General features: G+C 52.4%; 1 protein-coding gene across 1 annotated transcript; it reads left to right on the top strand.

Moving 5' to 3' along the window:
- Positions 1 to 178: 178 nt before the first annotated feature.
- EDC3 (enhancer of mRNA decapping 3) lies at positions 179 to 20,456 on the top strand. Its single transcript, XM_042021756.1, has 6 exons — positions 179 to 1,963; positions 3,168 to 3,481; positions 7,242 to 7,577; positions 14,311 to 14,464; positions 15,855 to 16,072; positions 17,234 to 20,456. Exons 1-6 carry the CDS (start codon positions 1,800 to 1,802, stop codon positions 17,566 to 17,568), a joined length of 1,521 nt encoding a protein of 506 aa, XP_041877690.1. The 5' UTR covers positions 179 to 1,799; the 3' UTR covers positions 17,569 to 20,456.
- The last annotated feature ends 58 nt before the right edge of the window (positions 20,457 to 20,514 follow it).

Genomic DNA, 20,514 nt, shown 5'->3' with positions numbered 1-20,514 from the left:
GTCTGTGTTTATCCATGGGGGGAGGGGTCTGTGTTTATCCATGGGGGGCGGGGTCTGTGTTTATCCATGGGGGGGGGTGTCTGTGTTTATCCATGGGGAGGGGTCTGTGTTTATCCATTGGGGGGGAGGGGTCTGTGTTTATCCATTGGGGGGGAGGGGTCTGTGTTTATCCATGGGGGGGGGGTCTGTGTTTGCCTATGGTGGGAGCTCTGTGTTTACCTATTGGGGATCCCCTTTTTACCTTGGGGGGCCCATGTGTTTACCCTTTGGGGTGTGTACCTATGGGGGGGCTTGCATTTACCTGTGGGAGCTCCACGTGTTTACCTGTGGGATGCCCTGTGTTTTCCTGCAGGATCAGGCTGGACACAGCCCCCCTCTGATCCAACCCTGGGATAGTTTCATTTATATTTGCACTCAAACGTAGATTTATTGGGGTTTTGGTTTTTTTTTGCTCAAAGGCAGCTCTTATTTTTAGAAAGAATCTGTGGAAGGTGGGGATGTGTGCTGAGCTCTTTCACACGTTTCCTAAGGGAGATTAAAAAGAAAACAGGAAAGGGAATGAAGTTTCAGTTTTCCTGTGGATACCCAGGGATGTGTTATCTGTGTTTTGAGAGTGCTTTTTATCAGCCATCTCCTTGGAATGCAGACATTGTCATCATGGGTTAATACAAACACACATCCACAGGAAGGAGAGGAGGCTGCTCTTGATGGATTTATGGCTTAGTGACCGAATTTCGTGTTTTCTTCCCTTTGAAGCATCCCCTGTTTTCATTCCTGTGAAAGTTGGGGGAAGTGAGATTTTTTTTTTCCCCCTCATCCAGGTTTGTTTTTTTTCCTTGCATCTATTTCCAAGAGGCTTGGCTTGCAGAGAATCCAACTGCCTCTCCCAGAAACGTGATTTATATGTGGATGTTGTTCTCCCTGGGCTGTCTCCTGTGTTTCTTTGTGCTGCTCACAGTAAATATCAAACATTCCCCCTCTTTGATTGCAGCATGAAAGGCAAATCTGTACATTTAGGAGCTTGTCACAGCTCTCGCTCTCTGTGATGCTCGTGAGCCTGTCACTAGGAAATCTCAGATCAAAGGAGCTGTTTAACTGCTTCCAGGAGCGTTGGAAACATGTGTCTAAACAAATTGGAGTCTTTTCTCCCTGATTCTGACAGAACTCGAGTGCTGGGAAGGAGAGCAACTATCTCTTAATTAATTGATCTAATTGTGGCAGTGATGCTAACCCTGCCTCTGTAGAGCGTGGGTGCTTTTGTCCTGGACTCCAGTGTTTGGGATTTTCCCCCCTTCTGTGTTTCTCTGTTCCTTTAGAGGTGTTGGCTGGGGTTCCCCTCCCGCCCTGTGTCTCTGTTCCCTGAAAGGTTTTGGTTTTCATTTGCACGTGCAGAGATCGTTCCTCTCACTGCTGAATATTCACTGGAGCTGTTCTGCCCCGGCGTCCATATGCCCAAACTAAATTCCCAGTTTGAAATCCCAGGGAGAACATCCACAGGCAGAACGCAGTGCTAAATATTTCTCTTGGAAGCATCAGCCTTGAACTCAGTCGGACAAAGATCTGCTGCTCAACGGGAAAGGCAAAGGCCCATCCAGGGATTTCCACTCCCGCTGGGATCGGTGGTGTCCGTAGGGATGTTATTTCCTCCCCACAAAGCGGAGAGGAGCTGACAAAGCCGCAGCCTGGGAGGGAGCCAGGGCTGTGGGCCGGGGGTGCGCTGATGCTGATTCAGGTTGTCACTTTGTGCATCTTGTTACAGCCAGGCCTGTGTCTCTTCACAGCAGCTCCGTGCCAGAAATATGGCTACGGACTGGCTGGGCAGCATCGTGTCAATTAACTGTGGAGAGAGCTTGGGAGTCTACCAAGGCCGAGTGTCTGCTGTGGATCAGGTCAGCCAGACCATCTCCCTGACACGGCCCTTCCACAACGGGGTCAAATGCCTCGTGCCAGAAGTCACCTTCAGGTTAGTGCCTGCCTTTTCTCCCCCTGCCTTGTCCCATGCAAAGGCTGGGGGTGCTTTGGATGGGGGTTTTTATTCCCTCAGACGTGACCTCTTTGCCCTAAATTTCCTCGCTGCTGCTGAGTGCCTCTGGTGTTTGTGTTAGTTTGTGTGCAGGAGATTAATTCCTGGCTCGGCTCCTGGAGTTGGAGGCGGGTAGCTCAGGCTCGGGGGTTATTTGGGGGTCAGACTGCGTGTATATATACACAAATATATATTTATCTATTATTGTGTGTGTACAGTCTGTTGTTGGGGTTTTAGGGGGCTGAAATACTTTTTTAGAGCTTTGCCCTCTCAGCAGTTCTTTCCCACCGGCAACTCTGTGCTTAAAAAATAGAAATAAGAGTCACTCATCACTGGACATTTTCCTGTTCCCTGGAATGTTGTCGTTAAGGCTCTGAGTCACTCATTTTTCAATAAGATTGACTCCACAAAGTCAATACTCTTAATTTATTTGTTTTCCCTTGGATTTTCAAGAGAGACAGTGAGGGAGGACAACAGCCACGTCCTTCCAGGGGATGTGTGGAAGTCTCTCTGCTTTCATATCCCACTTGAACAAATGCTGAGTCAGAACTAGAAGAGCCTAATTCCTGATGTATTTCTTGCAGTCAGTGCAAATGGAGGTCTTTATAATCACTCCTTTGTTTCCTTTTGGCTTGTGCCCAGTGCTAGATTAGGTTTCTTTATCCTTTTTTTCTGTGGAAGTGGGAAGTACCGTCCTTGTCTGAGCATGAACTGCACTTGTCTGAGGGTAGCTGTCTGCAGAAACGGATTAAAAGTAACAGCAGCCTCAAGGCTGAGAGCAATTAATTAGCTAGAAACTGTTAAATTAATGCAGATTTCTGCAAAGGTCTGGGCCAGTTGCTTCCATTTTTTGCTCGACTGATTCCTGTTTCAGCTGGAGACAGAACCTTTCAAACAAAATCCAGGTGCAGTGTAGGAATACTGGTTATTTTGAAGATTTGCCATTTCAGTTTAACATTTTGCTGCCTGTGGAAACGCCCTGTATGTTTGAGTATTAAAATCCTTTTATTCCCTTGTTCCTATTGATAATGGCATCGGAACAGTCCCACTGGACAACGCTGGATGTTTTTCCTCAGGAGTTTTTTTTTTTTGCCAGGGTGTGTGCTAAATTCCTGACTGTGGGGTTTTCTTGTGCTGCTTTTAGGGCAGGTGACATTACTGAGCTGAAGATTCTGGAGATCCCGGGGCCGGGGGACAGCAGACAATGTGGGGACTTGCAGCAGATGGAAATGGGAATCCCCGGGGTCGGGTGCCAGGTGGGGCCCAGCCAGAATGGCACTGGGAAAGTCCTAAAGAAGCCAATGTCCAGCAGTGCCCCACAGAACATCCCGAGGAGGACAGATGTGAAGAGCCAGGACATTGTCATCTCCCCACAGCAGCAGTGCTCCAAGAGCTACATGGATCGACACATGGAAACGCTGACCCAGTCCAAAGGCTTCCGTCGGAGGCACAATTCCTGTGAGTATGGGGACATCCCAGAGCTTTCCTGCTCCAGCATCTTCCCTTCTTCAGCAAGAGCTTTGCCAGCAGGGCTGGAAACTTCCCCTGTGCCACCTGTGTGTTATTCTGACACATTTTTCTGTCTGCATAGACAATGTCTGATGCCAAAGATTTCCTCAGTTTGCTGTCTTTCCTATTCGAAGATTGCCCAGCTTCCAGCCTTTTCCTCTAAAAGGAGCTGCAAGCAAACTGCAATATTATCAAGCTTTTCTATTTAAGGCTTGTGTACCATAACCTATTACAGCAGCACCCCATACAGAATTACAAATGGGTTCTGGCTGTGTTGTTGAAAATACAGATTAATGGGGGTGATGTAGGATACAGTCAGAGCATCCCAAAGTCAAACAGCCATTACTTTTATTTCTCTTGATAAAAATCTTCAAAACTGGGCCAAACCTGCCTTTGTTCACTTTTTTTTCCTCAGAGCTATCTTCCTTTGCAGATCTTCATAATCCAACTCCTGAAATGCCAGTGTGTGTCCAGCACATTTCCATGACTTCACTGTTGAAGCCTCAGTATGCATCCCTCGTAATTCTATGACTTCGTTTTTTCCTTCCTTGCAGTCAGAAAAGAAACAACCCGAGGTGGGCCAGGCCAGTTAAACAGGTCTAAGGCTGTGGTTTTGGGGAGAAATTCCTAGACCTCTGGAATTCTTTCTCACCCACCGACAGCTGGGTTATTTTCACCCCTTTCAGGGTGTTTGGCAGATCTGGGGTGAGCAGAGAGTGCTTCAATCCACAAACAGCTCGTGTTGGATTCACATGAGCACAGCAGGTCACTTTTACAGCCTTTGAGGCAGGTTGAGCGAGGTCCTTGGTGTGGATTGTTAGCTTGGGTTTCTTTTGGGATGAAGGAGGTGCAGAAATGGTGTAAAATGTGTGTATTTGGAGCATAGGGTAAGTGCTGTGTGAGTTTTGGGAGGGGGATGGAGTTGGGCCTGGCTTTGTGCAGGTGGTGGGTGCAGGAGTCCAGGGAAGAGTGGGCTGAGATGTCATCCAGAACTTCAGTCCTACAGCTGGAAGTCGACCTCTTGTTGGCCTCTAGCGTGCCAAGTCAGGGCCAGAATTCCCCTTCGGAGCACTGGTGTGCCAGGAATCAATAAACAGCAAACACCAGCGCAGGTTTCCCAACAATGGCTCCAGTGCTGTGCTGGCAGCGGGCTCGTCGTGCCAGGGCTGGCCGCAAACACTCCCACAGGGATCTCTCAGGAAGGCAGCCAGCTCGCTGGAGACTGTGTTTGCTTGCGTGCTGTACGTGAAAGGGTTTTTATTCCTCAGAAACGAAAAAAGCCCGGGAAGGATTGTTTATCTTGTGAGGGAGGTGCTTTTCTGTGCGCCTGAGGAGCTGCTCCCCTCAACAAGCTCCATGCAGGGCAGAGGCGCTGGAAGTTGTGATCCAAAAGCAGCTGGAATAGGAGATCTGACTTTGCTTTCCTCCCCTTGCCATTTTTTTGGCTCTCCTCTTTCCCCTGAGCAGAGCCAGCTGTCATTTTTCCTGTCTCGAAGGCGGTGCTTGAAGAGGAACAACTCCTAACTTTGCTCCCAGCTCGCGGGAGGCGTGTGCCGTGTTCTGTGCAGCCTCCGTTGGGGGGCTGTGGGGCAGGCAGGGCAGAGCTGTGGGGTCAGCAGTATTCCAGAGCTGGCACCCCTCAGGAGGGATTAGGGAGCTGCCCACCACAGTGCCAGTGGGGCTCATTTTGATGAGGTAGGCTCCTGGCTCCCTTTGTTTGTGGCTGCAGGGAGCTTTCCAGCCATTGTTCTCCAGCTTTTCTGGTGCAGCTCTTTGTTCCATCAGCATTTACACACTGCTCACATCAGCTGCTCCTGTCCTGCTGCACGGCAGTGTCTGGCCCCACATTCTGAGTCTCAGGGCAGCTGAGGGGAGTGTGGAGTTGTTTGCAGAGGGATCTGGCAGGGAGTGTGACAGGAGCAGCTTGAGCTGGCCAAACACTTGACACTGACACAAGGAGCAGGCCTGCTTTGCCTTTGTGGCAGTGCAGGCTCTGGCTTGTTCATCTGAACCCTGAGAGTCCCCGGTTTCTGCTTGACCTGCAGTTCCTGGGTGTTGGGAGAACTCGACCTGTTGTGTTTCCATTCCTCATCTTCCTCCTTCATAGCAGCAGCTGTGGCTGTGATTCCCTCAGCAGTGGCAGTTTAGTTCCAAACCGAGTCCCGTCCCGCTTTGGAGTGGTTTAAGTGTCACCTTTGGTTTGGGAACCCTTTATCTGGGACAGAGAGGAAGTTGTTACCAAAAAGCTTTCAAAACTATGCACAGAAATGAGTGTGCCTACTGAAATTATCCTTCCTGGGAAGCCTTACCCTTTTCTCTCTCCTAAACCCTGTTTTGTCACCACAATTCTGGAATTCTGCTGTCTGTCCTTCCGAGACAAATGGTGCATTATCATAGACCCTTCTCACTTGAGAAGGGTGTTTGGGTTTTTTTCTTAATGGGAAATTAATGCAAAGCCTGGAAGATTTAGGATCTTGCTGTGGGGACTGGGAAAGCTTTTGGGTTAGTCATCAACCGATTCTCCAGAAAAACCAAGTCCCACAATGTCTGAAATGAATCCTGGCTGAGACAATGCATCCCTGACTGGGAATAAACCAAGTTCACATCCTCAGCAAGTCACCTTTCAGCATGGCTGAAGGTGGACGTGCTGAAACTGGACCTGTCTGCACTTAGAGAGGGGACAGCTGACTTGAGGGGTGCTTGTGGAGTCTGTGCTATTGCAAATCTTTTGGGATGTTTGCTGAGTCTCCTTGGATGGCTTGAAATTCCTTGTTCCTGTGTTATCAAACGAATTCTCTCAAACTCGTTTGTGTGAATCCCTCACAGAGGGGATTATCTTCAACAACAGGAAATAGTTCAGTAGAGCAAGCAGTTCTGGCTTGAGAACTTACTCCATCTGTTGGACGCTGTAGGTGATTCCTGTAACTGCAGGAATCGGCATGAAATATTTTCTAGTAATTGCAAATGTAACACTGGGAATGACAAATTAATACTGTGTGGACCTGAAGAATAATGGAAGAAATAAGCAACTAAAGGATAAGTTGACCTCGTAATTGTATATTTGGATCAGTTCTTAATCTCCAGCCCTAAGCAGGAGACGTTCATCAGTCTCACTCCAGAGAATTTGGGCTTTCCCAGTGACTTGTGATTGGAAAGAAGTGTATTCCAACGTACAAGGTGATGGATAAGGAGGAGAATGAAACAGGAACGAGAAATCATATCAAGGGTGAGGAAAAAGAGATCCTTTACATTCAGGGTTTGAAGTTCTCCCATAAAGACCATTAATATGGAAGAAAACACCTACAGTAGTTTCTGAAATCTAGGGAAATTCCAGAGAGTGGCTTGGGTCACGCTCCTGTCTGAACACGAGCTCGGGATAGGAGAGCTCCTGGGTCACAGCTGATAACCTTGGTGCTGATGTGACACTGGCTGGGGTTAAATAAAACGTGGAGAAGCAGCTCCTTTGCTGCCGTGGACAAGCTTGTTTTTGTAACCTTGCCGGTGGGAAGTCCCCAGAAGTCTCTTTGCTGCTGCTCTTGTTCTGTTCTCTGCTGGCTCAGCTGAGCATGAGTAAAGCCAGGGATGAGCTCCATGAGCTCCCTTGAGCAAGGGCACTGTAAGGAGGAGCTCCCCTCTCCCCCAAAATTTGCTGAGAAAGTGCCTTTTTCCATTTAGGACACGCTCTCAACTTGCTTTTCTTTTGGCTTAGGGTCGTCCAGCAGCCGCCACCCGAACCAGGTGACCCCAAAGAAGAGTGGGCTGAAGAACGGGCAGATGAAGAGCAAGGACGACGAGTGCTTTGGGGACGACATCGACGAAATCCCAGACACTGATTTTGATTTCGAGGGCAACCTGGCCCTTTTTGACAAGGCAGCTGTGTTTGAAGAGATCGAGACTTACGAGAGGAGGAGCGGCACCCGCTCCCGAGGGACCCCTAACGAGAAACCCGCTCGCTACCGGCACGACGAGAACATCCTGGAGTCGGAGCCCATCGTCTACAGAAGGATTGTGGTACCCCAGAACCCTCACAAGGAATTCTGCACGGGTATGCCACCTCCCTTCCTCATAAGGACCCAAACTGCTGCTTTTTGGGGGGGGCACACACGGTGGATTTTTGCTCCAAGGGGTGTCTGTCAGCTTAATGTGGTCCAAGCAAGGGCAGTGTTCACATAAGGTTGGATTTGTGAGTCTACACAGAGCCTTTATTTGCAGTGTTTCTGAGATAACAAATACTCAGAGAGGCCAGCAAGGTAAGGGTTGCTCCAGTAGGGAACAAAGCTGATGGTTGGGAACTGAATAAGAGGTGTTTGAATCCTTGCTTGGATTTCAGTAGCCTGGTGAACCCACGTGGACTTGATTGCTGGCTCTGCAGAGGGATGGAGGGATGGTCTCAGGATTTGTGCTTTCATGGTTTCGGGAGATTTTCTGTGCTTCTGGCACTCTTTGGGTCGTAGTTCTCCCTTTCTGTGTGGGTTTAAATACAGTTCATGTAAAAAGAACTGATGGCACATTTAGCTCCAAATTCCAGGTAACTGTAGCCTCCTTGGGATATCTTGCCTTTGATTTTTAAGCACTTGCAAAATGTGGGAGTGAAGGAAATCTGGCATTCCAGGAACGTTTCTTTTCCACATCAGAATAAACTCAGATTTCAGCTCTTCTTGCAGGGACTCAAACCAACTGATAGCCTAGTGGCCTGAGCAGAAGTGTGAGCAGCTCCTTGGGCTGTCATTCATCCTCTGCCTGGAAACTCCATCTGGGGTGTGAAACGCTTCAGGGGAAGAAGCTGATGGATTTGTAATGATCTGCTGCTTTTCAGTTTTGAAAAGTCCTTTTTTTTTTAGTGGCTCTGGGATATGACAATGTCCTAGTTCTCCATTTCTGTCATTCCTCTTCCTATTGTTCTGTTCTGCTCTCGAGTGAGAGGAAAACACAGTGGGTTGTAGCAGCTCAGTGTTGTGTTTCCAAGGATCCTCAAGGAAAAGTGAGAGAAACGTGCAGTGAGACTTTCCTCCACTGCTTTGTCTTTCACAATTTTAAGACTTCCTGAGGCAGCAGTGAGAGTTCAGTATTAATGGTGCTTTTTTCTGCTTAATTTAACCTCTTGCTTTCTAAATCTCCCCAAGCTTTCAGCATCTCTGTGGAAGAAGCTGCACTGATTGCCCGTGTGCTGTGGGAATAAGCACCTCTTCATTTTCTGTGTGATTTCCTATCTATTTTGTGGTTTTTTTCAAATTTCTTCCTTGTCAATCCATCTTCCAGCTGGCTTGTTTGAGAGGAGATGGGGCCTCTGTGGATGTCTGGTCTGAAACAAAAGCTAAGCCACTGTTGGCAGCCAGTCTGAGCAGGATGGCTGGTAGGGGATTCTAGCAGTAGAATTCCTGGGAGGAAAACTGCCATGCAATGAGCAGCAGTGAGTAAATCCAGGCATGAAAACACAATCCCGTTTGCTGCATTCCATCGTCCTTCCCTCTGGGATCCTGGTTGTGCTGAGGGGAGCCCGGTGAAAGGAAAAGTGTCTTGTTTTGCCCTTGGCAGGGCTGCCCAGGGAGGGTGGTCAGCGACTCCCCTCGGGCCTTGCAGGGTCTCGCTGGCCTCATTAGCTGCTGTTGGCTGATTGGTGTCCCCTGGGCATTGTAGGTTTGTTTGGAAGAAAGGCTGGCGTGTCACACCGGGGGCAGTGCCCGTCGGCCGCCTGCGCCGAGCCGGGCACGTCCACAGGCCCGGCAGTGAGGAGAGAGGTGTCCAGGGATGTTTCCCACAGAGGGTGCCTGCCTTTGTGGCCACTGAGGAAGTCTCCTCTTGCCTAGGGAGTGCTGCTGGCCGTCCAGCAGAGGCTCTGGTAAACAGCTGTAGCTTGCCCGCTGTCCCTGGCAGCCAGAGGGACATTGTGCCTGGAGTAATGATGGACTTCTCATGGAAAGAAACCCACCCCAATCCCTTTGTTTAGCAGCTGGAAGGAGGGTGCTGAGCTGTAGGCAGCCTGCCTCTTAGCGGCTCAAAGAGCAGCTGCTATGATTAAATGAGTGCCAAGAGCTCCAAAAGCCTTGATTTTGGATGTGTCTGTGGCAGGATTCTCCCTCCAGAGTTTGTTCTCCCAAGGAAAGCTCTCCTTGCAAAAAGCACTTCCTAGTTCTGACAAAGCACTTCTTTCTGCTATTTTTTTTTACCCTGGGCCAGTCTGAGAGATGATTGTGTTAATAGAATCCTGACTGAGACAGAGATTCTCTGCTGCAACAGCACAAAACTGGTGCTGGAGATTGGCAGGGAGGTAATATCCAGCTCTTGTCACTGTGGGATCCCTGTCTCTGGATCAATGCCTGCTTTTTGATGCCATGGAGGCAGGGAATAACCAGGATGGTGCAGAGGTAAAACTGAGCTGCTGATGTCAGTTTTGAGTCAGTCTTCTGAGTTCCCCAAAAGACTCATCTGCAGGACTTCCAGCCTGGGATTTTATTGCTGACTGGAGTGAGTTGGAATGTGTAGGATGAACACTTCTGTCCACTGGGATGCTTTGCTGAGAGCCGGTTTTGTGGAGCCAGGCTGTCAGGAAGGCACAACCCTGTGGTTTGGAAGTAAGCAGGGAATGAAGAAGGTGGGAATCTGTTCCAGCCAGAAGTGAAAACCTGGAGCTAATGGAGCTCACCGGGTCTTTGGTTGTGGCTGAGCTGAGTCCACCCCTGGGACTCCACATGTGAATCCCTCCTAAACACACCATTCGTCTTCACTGGTTTGGGCTGACTGCTGTTGGTCTCTTTATTTACTGAGGAAATGTAATTGTTTAGTAAAAACTGCCTCTCTGGAAAGGCTGATTTTTGCACAAGGTGTGAGCTGCCTTTTTCTACTTCCAGAGCTGTGCAGCTGGAGAATTTAAATTGTGTTGGCTCAGGTCTGTCTCTGTTCGTTCTGTTGGCACTACAGCTCCTGTGTTTGAACATCTCTGTGTTTTGAGGCCGGGTCCTTTAGCAAAGCCAACGTTCTGCAGGAGTGTTGGGGCTCAGAGGAGTTTGCAGCAGGGTCTGTCCTTCAAACAACCCTTCTTCTTCACAATAAGGAGATGGTGGAAGAAAACAGGAGCAGGCAGAGCTTTGTGCCAGGATCAGAGCTCAGAACCAAGGCTGGGTGTGTTCTGTGTGGTGATGCCAAGAGTGTGGCTGTTCCTTTGGAGTGCCCTGTCCTTGACTGACTTTTCTCCTCTCTGCAGCTTTTAGCTCTTCGATGGCTGGATGAGTGCCCTGTGTATATTGAATGTGTGAAGTGTTCTGGGCTGGCTTGAGGAGAGTGCAAATGAAGTTCTCTTTAGCCATCCACAGGAGCAAACAAAGTGGTCATGGGGCAGAGTCCCTTTGTCCCTCTGGCAGTTCTTTGCTCAGCTGGAGGGAATTGTGCACTAATGCTGGGGGAGGCTCCCACTGGAAGGTCAGCCAAAACTCCCGCAGGATTTGCCGTAATTAAAAATAATGATGATTAACAAAAGCAGCCCTTAAGGTTGTGGAGAAAATCACTGGTGTTTGAGGGGCAGCAAATGTGTTCTGCTGAGTCTGCAGGCAGGTGGTTCCAGCTTTGCAACCGGCAGAAGGCAGCAGGGAATGTCCCGTGTGCCTGGTGTGGATGAGAGTTACGGAGCGTGTGGGACTGCCACACCGTAAGGCTCTGGGACCTGGGGTTATTCCTTGCCAAAGGAGAGAGTTAACGATGCTAGGACAGCTTGCAGGAGATCCTGAGTCTAATTCTATCTGACCCCTTCCTGTGCCTTGCCTGGGTTTATTTTAGCAGAGAACTGGAGCTGGAGAGCTGCTGCAATAGCCAAGGGAAGAGATGGGACTCAACCCCTTAGCACTGAGCTCCTCTAGCATCAACCCTCTCCTTTTTCCCTGCTGCTGCAAGCTTGGGAAGCATTTGGACATCCCAGCAGCATTACAGGGCTTGTTGGGGGAAAACCTCATAATTATTTAGCTTTTGGAGAGTTAGCTCAGCCCTTCTGCTGGCACAGGCCGTTTTCATCCACCCAGTGTCACTCTTCGTGTCACAAAACTGTTTAGTCTATATCTGCCTTGTGGGTTGGTGTTTTTTTTCTTTTCCCAGGCAGCTGTAAAATACATTTATTTAATATTAAAAGGCCTGGGCTAATTTATTTTATTGCCTTCATTAGCAAACAATAAAGATGCCCTGTCCAACCCAAACATAATTAAAGTTGGCAGGGCTTCCGTTTTGTGGCAGTGGTGTTATTGTTTGTGGGTTTACACGTCGCCTCCTTGATTGCTCTCTGCCAGAGTTTATTTAACTCCCTGGGCCTGCTTTTGATGAGCCAGTCTGACTGGTTGGACCTTGCGTGAGGGCGAAGAAGGGAAGTTCTCTTGGTGTTTCAGCCTGCCCCTGAGAGGGAGCAATTAGGACAGACTGGCGTGCTAAATGCCAGTTCATCGCTGCCTCCCAGTAACCCCCTCACATTAACCCACTGGTGGCAGCCAGCCCGTGGCAAATACAGTTTTCCTAAAGCTGCTGGTTGAGGGAAGGATGTGGATGGGGATGGAGAGGATCTGTGCTAAATTGGGTGCATACAGAGTGTAGATTGTCCATCTAGTTTGGGGAGTTGGTGCAGAATTGAAGCAGGGGATTTGGGGGTGGTTCAGATGCAGCAAAAGTAGAGTTCGGGAGCTGCCTTTTTTGGGGTTAGCAGATGATGTTGGGAGAGATCCTGACCTCGGGTCACTCATTCCAGATCTTCCCTGAAGCTTGAAAAACAAGATGCAGTGGCAGAGCCATGAATGGGAGCGTGGCAGAGCGGGGCTTGCGTGACTCGGGCGTGCGGGCGCGGGGCAGGGCGTGCCCGCTGGGACAGCCCCGCCGTTATTACTGCTTGGGCTGCAGTGCTCAGGGCTGCTATCAGCACTCGGGGATGACTGATAACAGGATGGCTGCTGGCCTGGCCCGGGAGCCTGGGAGCGGAGGTGACCTCATCGGTGCTTCGAGTGCGGGGTCAAGTGCTGGGACACGTTGGGCCCTCTCTGTCTGCGAAGGCCCCGCCGGTGAGGCCAGGAATGAAGTGCAGGAGGACGCAGCAATGTCTGCTCTGCTGCATTTTGCTGTCACCCTGCAGGAACACCTCTGGGCCCACTGTGAAAACCCCGGGGTGTGCAAAACCCCCCCGTTTCCGCCAGAGCTTGACTTGGTGATCGGTGACTGGGGCGCCCTGGGGAAGTACAGCAGCGCACGTCATTCCTCACAGCTCTGATCCACACTGCTCTTCTCATTTGCATGCGGCCCTTGCTCGTTAGAGCTGGTTCTCGTCACGTTTGCTGTGTGCAGAGGAGCCCAAGCCCACGAGTAACGGCCGGGTTTCCTCCCGGGGCGGGCGTGCGAGCGGTGCCTGTTCCCCTCGGAGCCTTTCCACTGGGCCGTGTCACCCTCCCACGGCTCTCCCCCAGCAGCACAGCACGGGCAGCCCCAGCCCAGCTAGGCTGCCAGGGGCACCCTGGGGGCTGCTGTCACCCCCAGTTCAGAGGCAGAGGGGCTGGGGGGAGCGTGAGGGTGACCCAGGGCTGCTGAGCACGGGGGAAGCTGAGATGAGAGGAGCTGGTGCAGGGACCGAGTTCACACTTTTTGACCTGATGTTTGCTGTAGCAGGCACTGCTTTTAATCCTGGACCTTTTTGCTCCGTGGTGCCTGACTCCTGTGCACCTCCTCTGCCTGTCCCAGAGTGGGAGCTGGCTGCTGGGCTCAGCTGGGATTCCTTGTGTAGCTGAGAGCTTCTCCTGCTGCAGCTGTGCTCCAGCTCTGGCCATCCCATAAGGGAAGGGAATTAATCTGTGCTGCTGCTTAGCTGGGAGGTAGCTAAGGACACCCAGGCCTTGCAGGATGCTTCAAGAGAAGAACAGAGTATGTTCTGATTCCACGTAGTGACAATCCTAAACACAGTGAAGGGCTGTCTTTGGAGAAAAGTTAGAATGAAGAGGCTGGTTGCTGTGGCTGGAGGCACTCTGGGATGTGTTGTTTGGATTAGATATCAGGAGGGAATCCTTCCCTGGGTGGGTGGGGAGGCCCTGGCACAGGGTGCCCAGAGAAGCTGTGGCTGCCCCTGGATCCCTGGCAGTGTCCAAGGCCAGGCTGGACAGTTCTCAGCACTTCACAAAACCTCTCTTGTTTCTTTTCTCTTGATCCAAATGCTGGAGCATTTCCCAGCTCGCTAGCCCAGGCTCTCCAAAGCACCTGGTAAGTGTTTTTCTGCCGAGTTTGTTCTTTGATCATTTCCCTGCTGCTTCGGTGTGCCGTGATCCAGCTGTTGTGTCTGGAGCAGCCCTTCTGGCATGGGAACACCTACCAGCAGACGTGGGATGTCTTGTTTTGCTGTGGTCTCTGGGATCGTGGGGACCAGTGTCGGGAAGCGTAACACATCCAAGCTTTTTGGTGGGAAATCCACTTCACAGCTGCTCTCCTGACTTTCACAGTGCTCAGGAGTACTTTGTGGTGGGTTAAAGCACTGCTGGCCTGGAGACCAGTAACGAAAACCTTGATATTCCATCTGTAAGTCACAAAAGCCTTCTCACTCCATGTGTTGCTAAAATTGCCTGCTGAATTTTTGTGGAAGTGTTATTTTAAGCCAGCAGTTGTGTTTAGCTGTCTCTGCTTCACTGAGAATAATTTGGATTCCTTTGATGGCCTCGGAAGGAGCGTGGGTGAAGCAAAGCCTTGGTAACAGCTAACAAGCCTTTTCGCTGCTGCTATTTCTGGGTCTCTGATCGTCCCCATTTGTGCCTCCCTCCCCTGTTTCTGACCCCTAGACTCGGGGCTGGTGGTCCCCAGCGTGTCCTACGAGCTGCACAAGAAGCTGCTGTCGGTGGCCGAGAAGCACGGGCTGACCCTGGAGCGGAGGCTGGAGATGACAGGGGTGTGTGCCAGCCAGATGGCCCTGAGCCTCCTCGGGGGGCCCAACAGGTACCAGAGGTGCCTCTGGGGGGAGGGAGGGGGCTCACAAGGCCCTCTCAGGTCACTGCTGCCAAAGGGCTTCCTTTTGGCTGCTGCACCCCGTGAGTGCCCCTTGTCTCACAGACAAAGCAGAGGTGAGATGTTCCTGCCCCTCACTGGGAGCTTTTCAGGGAGCTGAGCTTCGCACAGGTGCTGCCTGAGGGGGGTGAAGGCGCTGCAGAACACGTAATGAGCTCGTCCTTTCAGCCCCTGAATGAGCCTTCCCTCTGCTGTCTTGGCACTTTACAATTTCACCACGTCAATAAAAGCAGGAGGCAGCCCACGGAAACGAAGCGCTGCGTGGATTTTTGCAAGGCTAGCTCAGCTTTGAGGCGTCTGCAGCTCACCTGAGCACATCCTGCTCCTTGGAGGGCTGTTTGCAGCAGCCCCGGAGTGCACTCGGTGCTTTCTGCAGGAGCATTCGTGCTGACTCTTACCGAGCTCTGCTCCCTGCCTGCGCTTCTGTAGCTGCCCATGTGGGCGGGAACTGCACCTGTATTTTTGTGGTGTTCATAGCTGCTCCATATTAATTGCTCTCAAAATGAAAGGTGGTAACCCTGCAGTCTCCGTCTGCTTATTCAGGAGCACTTTACCAGGACCCGATCACTTGATGGAGAGCACTAAGGGGTGACACACAGGCAGCTGAAATTCCTGATGGCTTCCAGGCCAACTGAACTTTATCGTGCGGTTGATGAAGCTTAGGGAGTAGAAATGATTTTTCTTCATTTTTAGTTGTGACTCTTCTGATGAGGAAGCTCACCCCAGATTTTTAGCTTTCTTTTACAGTCAGAGATCTTGGGGCCTTGTGCTCTCAGCTGTGGGTACAGGGAAGTCTTGAAGGGAAGGAGAAGGTTGGAGCAACCTTCAAGTATCTGAAGGGGCCTGTGAGGAAACTAGAGAGGGACCCTTCATCAGGAACTTAAAAAGGGGAAATTTAGGTTAAATATGTGGAAGAAATTCTTCCCTATGGGGATGGGCAGGCCCTGGCACAGGGTGCCCAGAGCAGCTGTGGCTGCCCCTGGATCCCTGGCACTGCCCAAGGCCAGGCTGGACATTGAGGCTTGGAGCACCCTGGTCCTCTGGAAGGTGTCCCTGCCCATGTCAGGGGTGGAACTGGATGACCTTTAGGGTCCTTTCAACCCAAACCAGTCTGTGATTCTCTGAACCTGCAAGCGGAGCAGCATCAGCACCACAAAAGGATGTGGGTTGCTTCTCGAGAGCGATGGCAGATTTGCAGAACACCTGGCAATTTGCATCTTACTGATTTTTTTTTTTTTTTAAATTTTTTTTTTTCTTCTCACGCAGGAAGAAGGTAAGAGACTTTGGGGTTAACTCACAGTCCCTTTTGCCTGTGTTTCAGACTGAACCCCAAGAACGTGCACCAGCGGCCCACGGTCGCGCTGCTGTGTGGCCCCCACGTGAAGGGGGCCCAGGGCATCAGCTGCGGCCGGCACCTGTCCAACCACGATGTCCACGTCATCCTCTTCCTCCCCAACTTCGTCAAGATGCTGGAGTCCATCACCAACGAGCTGAACCTTTTCAGCAAGACACAAGGCCAGCAGGTGTCCAGCGTCAAAGGTGAGTGGCCGAGGAGGCCTGGGTTCTCCGGGGAGGAGGGCTGGCTTCTCCAGCACGGCTTCCCGCCGCCTGCCCGCTCCCCTGGCACCATCTAGTGGCACTGGCACGCCTGGGTGGCTGCCCGGAGGCTGCAGGGACAGCAGGCACTCAGAGCCACAACAGAGGAGCAGTTGTGCTGCCGCAGATGTTTCCGGTGGGAACAAATCCGGAAGAGCTGCCGTATGGAACTGTTCTTGTAGGATAAGGGGCTGCCTTGTTCAGCATGTTGGAACTGGGAGGGAATGAGTGTCCAGCTGCTGTTGCAAAGCAGCAGCCAGCTCTGCTGAGCCACTTCCAGCAGCTGTCAGGATTCCCATCTCGGTATTCCCTAGGATAAATAGCTCCTGTGAGAGTGCTGGCTTCTGCTTGGCATTTCACCAGTCGTTTTCTAACCTGCTTCATTTAAACTTCTGGGGAGAAACAAACCTGGCAGTTAGGGCTGTGCTCTGCTGCCAGAGCTGCTTGCCTACTATAAAACATTCTAAAAGGTTGGAACGGGTTTTCCAGAGCAGCTGTGCCTGCCCCTGGATCCCTGGAAGTGTTCCAGGCCAGGTTGGACGGGGCTTGGAGCAACCTGGGATAGCGGGAGGCGTCCCTGCCCATGGCAGGGGGTGGAATGAGATGAACTTTCAGGTCCCTTCTAACCCAAACCATTCCATGATTTTGCACCAAGGACTTTGTGGTCCAGCGGGTGAGGGGGATGCAGCGGGTGAGGGGGATGCAGCAGGTGAGGGGATGCAGCAGGTGAGAGCGACAGAGCTCAGTGGGGCAGGCAGCAGTGCAGCACAGTTGCTGTGTTCCAGAAAACCAGCTGTATTTTCACCTTGTGGAATAGAAAATGGTCCTTTGTGATGGAAAGAGAGCCCCGCTGCTCCCCTGGACTGCCTGGCCCGGTGAGCTCAGTGGCACTGGGGCTGCTCACGTGCTGGCCACTGAGGGAGGTTCTGGCCCCAGAGTGCTGCAGAGCTGTTCAGTGTTGGTCTGTTTGGGGGAAGGGTGGCCAGGACAGGAGGCAAGGCCGGGCTGTGCAGCGAGAGTGGAGGCCAAACCCCACATGTGCTGGCAGTGCAGCCTCAGCCGGGGGTTGCAGCTGGTTCTGAGCCGTGTCTGTGTTTCTTTCAGACCTCCCAGACACCCCCGTTGACCTAGTGATCAACTGCCTGGATTGTCACGAAAATGCCTTTCTGAGAGACCAGCCGTGGTACAAAGCCGTGGTGGACTGGGCCAACCAGAACCGGGCCCCCGTGCTGAGCATAGACCCCCCCATCAGCGAGATGGAGCTGGGCATCGACGCCAAGTGGTCGCTGGCCCTGGGGCTACCGCTGCCCCTGGGCGAGCGTGCGGGCCGCGTGTACCTCTGTGACATTGGCATCCCCCAGAAGGTCTTTCAGGAGGTGGGCATCAACTACCACTCGCCCTTTGGCTGCAAATTCGTCATCCCCCTGCACTCCACTTAGAGCCCGTGCAGCCCCCCCGGCTCTGAAGGGAGAGGGGAGGAGCTCTGTGAAACCAAGCTGTCCAGTGGATCCCGGCTGGACACCTCGTGACGCCTTAACAAGGATGTGAAGTTCTGGAGGGTTCGCCTTCCAGAGGAAATGCTGTGTATTTAATAAGAAAAAATAGAATAATCATAAAATGAAGCAAAAAAAAAAAAAAAACCCCAAACAAAACAAAAAAAAAATAAGGAGGAAGAGAATGTTCCTGCGAAGCCGTTTTCATTCTCTCGTGCCGTGGGATGAAGGAGCGTGCAGGACGATGGTGTCTGTCCCCGGCGAAGGTGGCTGCTGCTGCCCAGCCCTGGCTGGCACGTGGTACAAAAAAGGGTGGTTTGGCGCTTTGAGATGTGTTTCTGGTCCTTCTGGTTGGATATTCCCAGCAAGGACATCCTGGTGGGAACAGCACCCCTTGATTGTGTAGAAATCCCTTTTGTTGAGGGGAAATCTCGTTCGGTTCCGATGTTGTTTTTGACTGCCCCATCCCCTGTTTTGTGTTCCGGAAGGCAGTTGTAGCTCCCTCTCCTTCCCAGCCCCTCACGGAGAGGGTTCCCTGTTTGGAAAGCTTGTGGCAGGAGCCAGAGGCTCACACATGCTCTGGGAACGCCGATGTCCCTCCTCAGCTGGGCCTTATTTCGTACATACTGTTGGCTTTTCTTTGTTTGCTTCGTGGGTGAAGCCCAGGTCTGTGGGATGGAGGCCTGGTATGGAAAAGAACTTTTCCAGGATACTCGTGGGGTTTGGGGTTGTTTTCTTTTGTTCTTTCTTTGTCTGGCCCAGCGAGTGGCTGAACCAGGGACGGGGGAGTGAAGCAGGGCAGGGTTGCTCTGGGTTTGTTGGACAGTGCATGGTGCAGGGGGTATTTGGGGTGAGTTCCCCCGTCCTTCCAGTATCCCTGCAGCATTTGGTATGGTTTGGGAAGTAGCTCACGGATCTGTTCATTCCCTTTGGAATCCAAGCCTGCGTGCAGGTGGGCTTGTGTGCGTGCTGGGAATCGGCCTGAGGAGGGGCTGGTTCCTGTTTGCTGGCAGGAGAGGGCGTGGGGAGAGCTGCTGTGCTCCTGGAGGGCTGTGGCAGGGGTCCTGGGTGGAATTTCCATAGGAAACCTGCTCTGGTGCTGAGTGCTGTCCCGTGCCCTGCCAGAAGTGTTGGATTATCCTTTCCTGTGCTCGTCGTGTTGGCCTTGGTGCAGTGCCTGGAGCAGGGGCGAGCTGAGGAACCACCAGCTGGCTTTGGGGATCAGCTTGGGCCCCACCGAGCTGGCTCTGTGTGCCCTGGAGGGCTTTGTGCCCCGCAGCCGAGCCACGGAGCGCTGCCGCAGCAGGAGGTGCTGGAAGGCCGAGCTGCTCCTTGGGAGGAGCTGGGAGTGTGGCAGTGCTGGGAGCTCTGCTGCTCCTCTCACACCTTTCCCCCCCCGGGCTCCTGCAGGCACCTGCGCCTCGCACAGCCCCTGCTCTGGCACCTGGGAGAGCTCCAGGCGCTGCCTTGTCGAGGGCAGCCGGATCCCTTTGGAGGCTGAAGCACAGGGACCAGTCCAGTGTGGCTCCAATCCCCTTCAGCAGCCCCACGGGCCCGCTGGTGCCCCGAGCTGGGGCTTTAGTCGGGCACTTGTCTTTCCCTTTCCTCTGTTAGGACAAAGGCCAGGGCTCTCAAACGAGGAGGGAAAAGAAGCATGACTGAGTCTGGCCTGGCAGCGTGGAGCGCCGGGGAGGGCCCAGGAGGCTGCTGAGCACGGGGCTCACCCCGAGGTCTCCCCCCTGCACGTTGCCATATCTACCTCAGCAGGACCAGGGCTCTGCCCTGGCTGGCTGCAGCCCTGGTTCCCCTCTGCTGCTCTCGGTAGTGCTGGGGTGGGGGCTCAGCCCTCGATCCTGGGGGCAGGGTGGGCTGTGCCCCACGGTGCAGCCCCAGCGGCGGTGGCATGGACCAGCCTGTGGTTCTGACTGGGACAGGACAGCAGCGTGGTGGTCTTTCACAACACAAACACAACGATTCCCTCTGCCTCTCTTGTTTTTTCGGCTGGTGCCTCGGATCTTTTTCCGGGAGCAGCAGCGGGTTGAAAAGGTTGTTGCTGTAGTCAGTGTTAGCTTTAGTCCCCTTATTTTCACTCTCTTTGCTCGAGACACTCAGTAGGAGACTTGCTGTTTCAATTTGTGCTTTCTGCAGGTTTTTCCTGCCCTTTCTGGGTTTGGCTGTTGAACTGTAGCTTGTACACACGGAGCAGGGCAGGAATAGTCCAGGGGTGAAGCTGCCCTGCCTGGAGGGCACAGAAGCAGGTGATGGTGTTTTTGCAGGGATGGGGCTCTGGGAAGCACTGAGGCCCTGCGTGGTGCCAGCCTTGAACTGGTTCCCCACGTTGAAGCAAAAAATGAACAGTGTTGCACACCAGCAGGGTTCACGCCCTGGTGTAGGGAATGGGTGTTCAGGGCACAGCAGGCAGCGCGGCGCTGTGCTCACCGTCTGGGAGATCGGGGTATTTGGCTGTACCTCCCCTCACAGGCAGCTGTTTCTTGAGGAAGCACCGGCTTCACACCCTGGAATGTGAGGTGTCAGCACTTCTGGAGCACTTGGAGACCCAGAAAGGGGTCTGGGCCTCCTCCTCCCTGTCCCCCATGGTGCCAGAGTTAATTCCAAGCATGGAGCACTGCTGTAGCTGTTTTTGGGATAGCTCCTACGCCCACCTGCCCCAGCACCACAGGAAGGGCCCCCGGGTGCTGCTGTGGGCCTGCACAGGTGGCGAGCGCTGCTGTGGCACTGCTCGGTAACCCCGTTTGTGACCTGATGTTTGTAACGACCCATTCCTGCCACTGCGGGGGAGGATGCCCTGAAATAAAGTGCAACTCTTCATGTGTGCTCTTGTGTGCAGTTTTTATTTGTCTGCTCTCCTCCTAGAACCTTCCTGCTGCCGGG

The sequence above is a fragment of the Corvus kubaryi genome, unplaced genomic scaffold (assembly GCF_017639235.1).
Source record: "Corvus kubaryi isolate FWS band 111438036 unplaced genomic scaffold, C.kubaryi_AGA036_p1.0 37172, whole genome shotgun sequence".
Taxonomy (NCBI): Eukaryota; Metazoa; Chordata; class Aves; order Passeriformes; family Corvidae; genus Corvus; species Corvus kubaryi.
The sequence above is the reverse complement of the archived record's forward strand: the minus strand, read 5'-3'. Positions and strand labels throughout refer to the sequence as shown.